Here is a 3,293-nt window from a genome sequence, read left to right on the forward strand (position 1 = left end):
GCCTTTACAAACCTCTTTTACTTGCTAGCGTACATTTTTGTTTACTTCTACATTTGGCGTTTCTCTTCTCTTTCGCAAAAAAATCGATAAAACTAGGATGGACACCGAAAAGTTATCGGTTAAATCTGAGATTATTTTATAATTACAGATTAACAAGGGACGATTTTTATATGGCTAATCTCTTGTTATAATTACAGATTAGGGTGTTAAGCTCGAAAATGAGGATAATCTACTTATATGTGAACCTAGTATTAGGGTCTTTCCATATTAAGATAACGATAAATAAAATTTTTGGTAGACAAAACAGAGGCAGCTAACTTTTCTGCCGGTCAGTTGCAGTGCCCCATTTGATTTGTTACCATGTTAACAGTTATTTTTACTCATCTGTTAAACGCGCGACCGACCGAACGCCCAATTGCGATTCTGCTATTAATATCTAATATGTGACCACTAAAATACATTCTTATTTTATAGAAGTTAATTTCTTTTTTTATGCATTTAATTCTATTGTATTTTATATTTTTTAAATTTTTTATTTTTAAAACTGATAACTATTTATTTTTTCTTCTTGTTTTATATATATATTTTTTATATAACCAACAACAACCGCTGGACTTTTGCACCAAAAAAATTTTAGCTCTCGTAATGGAGTCGAAACACTCATTTGACGGCCTCAAAGCGCAGTCCAGTGATCGGACTCTACCACATTGTTTAGATCTGCACTTTTTTTAACCATCTACCACACAAGTAGCCCGTTCCCGTACTTCACGATTTGAAAGATTTGCAGGTTTTACAGGAACAGCTGTTTTCATCTAGCACACATTCGCGTTTTTGAGTAGTTTTATTTTTGCTCGACATTATTTTCTTAATTTTAAGAGCACAAATTGTCCAACACTAAACACTAAAAACTTAGCCGAATAGTAGTATAAAATAAACTTTTTTTCTCAATAATCAATTTTTCGACGGAAAACGTGATTCTATTGCAAAATATGTGATCTATAAAAAGAATTAATAGCGAAAGTGTGAAAGTATTAGCAAATTTCAGTGCATCTAAAGTGTATAAGGCGTTGTTTACTTTTACTTGAGAATTATTAAAATCGGCAAATCCCAAGTAGTGGTTTCTTGAACATGCCACATTTATTCGCTACCTCGTGAAATCTCTCAAAATATGTTCGAAAAATATCTTGTATGAAAGGAACTGCTTTACACTGTCAAGGAAAAAAGTTCCCAAATTTCACGCAACTTTTAGGAACTTCAATCTTGCAATTTATTATATTAAAATTAAATTTTTCTTTTAGATTCTACTTAAAGTGTTTGCAATTTGGGTGAAACCAATTTTTTTGTAATCTATCACATTTTTTGAAATGTACTAAATTTTTTTCCAGATTCTACCACACAAATTGTGGTGCCCGATCACTGCCGCTGTCAATGTGAAATTTCCCCGTGCAATCGCAGCCAATGCCACAAAGTGAAAATCTGTGTAGCTAAAAATTGTGTGAAAATTGTGCAGCTCTACTAATGAAAATAAAAAATGCAGTAAAAAGTGTAAATTAATTGTGGAAAATATATACAAATGGCAATCCAAAAGCCCGGCGAGTGGGCGAACTCGCTTTTGGCCCGTTTCGAGGACCAGGTGAGCGGAAAACATGGATTTTCACTGGGTCTCGCCCAGGGGCTGCTGCAGCGCAATGCAAAAAAGCTGTCAGAAAATTTCCTTATCGATTAAAAAATGTCCCATTGAGCGAGCGTGATAGCGCTAGTGTGCAAGTGCGATGGCAAACGTTTGTTATTGTTTTGGGATATTCATTTGTTTACGTTTTGTTTACACCGGCTTGCGTAGTAGTTGGGTGGAATTGTGAATGAAATCGGATCGCCCGAATGAATTTATGAATGGCTCGCGATTGTGGCTGCGAGAATGAAAAGTGAAAGTTGGGAAATTTTAACGTAAAGCCAAAAGTTGCGGGGCTCACATGAATGAATGTATGAATGGTAGAATGGCTGCCGTTTTGTTGAATGCGAGCGTATTTTGGGGAAATTTTTCAAGTGCATCGAAATGTTTATTGTTTTTATTTCGGTATGTTGTTCTGGTCTACTGGGCACTTGTTGTATTGAATTTCGCTTTCAATGATATGTGTTGCAGATAAAAGAACGAACTTATTTTTGCTAAGAATATGATGAAATAGAACTATAGAATTCCTGGAATGGAATGCCTAGGAAAACGGTTAAATGGGAAAAATCTAGATTATAAAATCAGTAAAATGGAGATGGCGTTTTAAGTTTTTCGCTGGCCAATTAATTCTTATGAAGAATTAGGAAGTAACTTTAAATTACAAAAAAAAAAAAATAATAAAATTAAAGCAAAATACAATTTGAAAAATTATGTACAAGTAATTTTTGAGCAAATAGCTGAATTTGGTTAAAAAAATAAACAATTGTTGATGTTATAGAGTTTGCAATAATATACTCCCAGGAGATGCTTGCTGCACGTTCTACTGAATTACACGAAAAACGAATACATACTTACATATGTTCTCGATTTCGGGTAGTATAGTAGCACATAATCCATTCTACATATAGAGACATATTTACTTACTACATACAAATTGCATATGTACTTTGCCCCATATATTAAATTACATATTTTACTTTTTTAGTAAAATTTATTAATTTATTTATCATTCTTGCAATTTCAGCTCCCCAACAAAATTGGACCACATAGCACACAGGCGCGTATCAGTCAAGATCAGCTGAGCGCATGTCTCATACATATTTCTCGCTATCGTTTCTCACTGGTAATATCCGGACTCACTAAAATACTGCAACGCGTTAATGAGGCGGTAAGTTATTTTTATATTTTCCTTAGAAATGTACATATGTACTTATCATACTACATACATATATCTTTTTTCTAATTCCCTACAGTCTTTCCAAAATCGTCATGACGCGGAGCGTTGTTATTTCGAATCGCTTGTCATCATACTTACTACACTCGAACGTTGTTTGGCCAACCAGACCAAGGATACTGCGCGTTTCGAAGAGGCAATGAATGTTAAGCTATTGCTACGTGAAATTTCACAATTTATCGATGTACAGAGTGACAGTAATCCCAATGCAGCACAGTTGAAGGCCATTGCTTCAAAAGTGCTTTTTGCACTCTCACAAAATCACTTTTCAGCGGTCTTCAATCGCATTTCAGCGCGTATACAAGAGTTGACCACATGCTCGGATGAGAATCCCGACTACTGTGACATTGAATTGATACAACACATTGATATGGATATAAATAAATTGAC

The 3,293-nt window shown here is 34.5% G+C and overlaps 1 protein-coding gene across 1 annotated transcript; it reads left to right on the plus strand.

Annotated features, from left to right (window-relative positions):
• Positions 1–1,510: 1,510 nt before the first annotated feature.
• On the plus strand, positions 1,511–3,291 carry LOC118738191 (neurofibromin-like; the record flags this gene model as incomplete). The annotated part of the gene is made up of 3 exons (XM_036469147.1): positions 1,511–1,633; positions 2,694–2,837; positions 2,923–3,291. Coding segments are annotated over exons 1-3 (573 nt in total), but the record flags the coding sequence as incomplete, so codon positions are not given.
• Positions 3,292–3,293: the final 2 nt, after the last annotated feature.

Source organism: Rhagoletis pomonella, unplaced genomic scaffold (genome assembly GCF_013731165.1).
Source record: "Rhagoletis pomonella isolate Grant_MI unplaced genomic scaffold, Rhpom_1.0 Rhpom_scaffold_00001, whole genome shotgun sequence".
NCBI classification, from domain to species: domain Eukaryota; kingdom Metazoa; phylum Arthropoda; class Insecta; order Diptera; family Tephritidae; genus Rhagoletis; species Rhagoletis pomonella.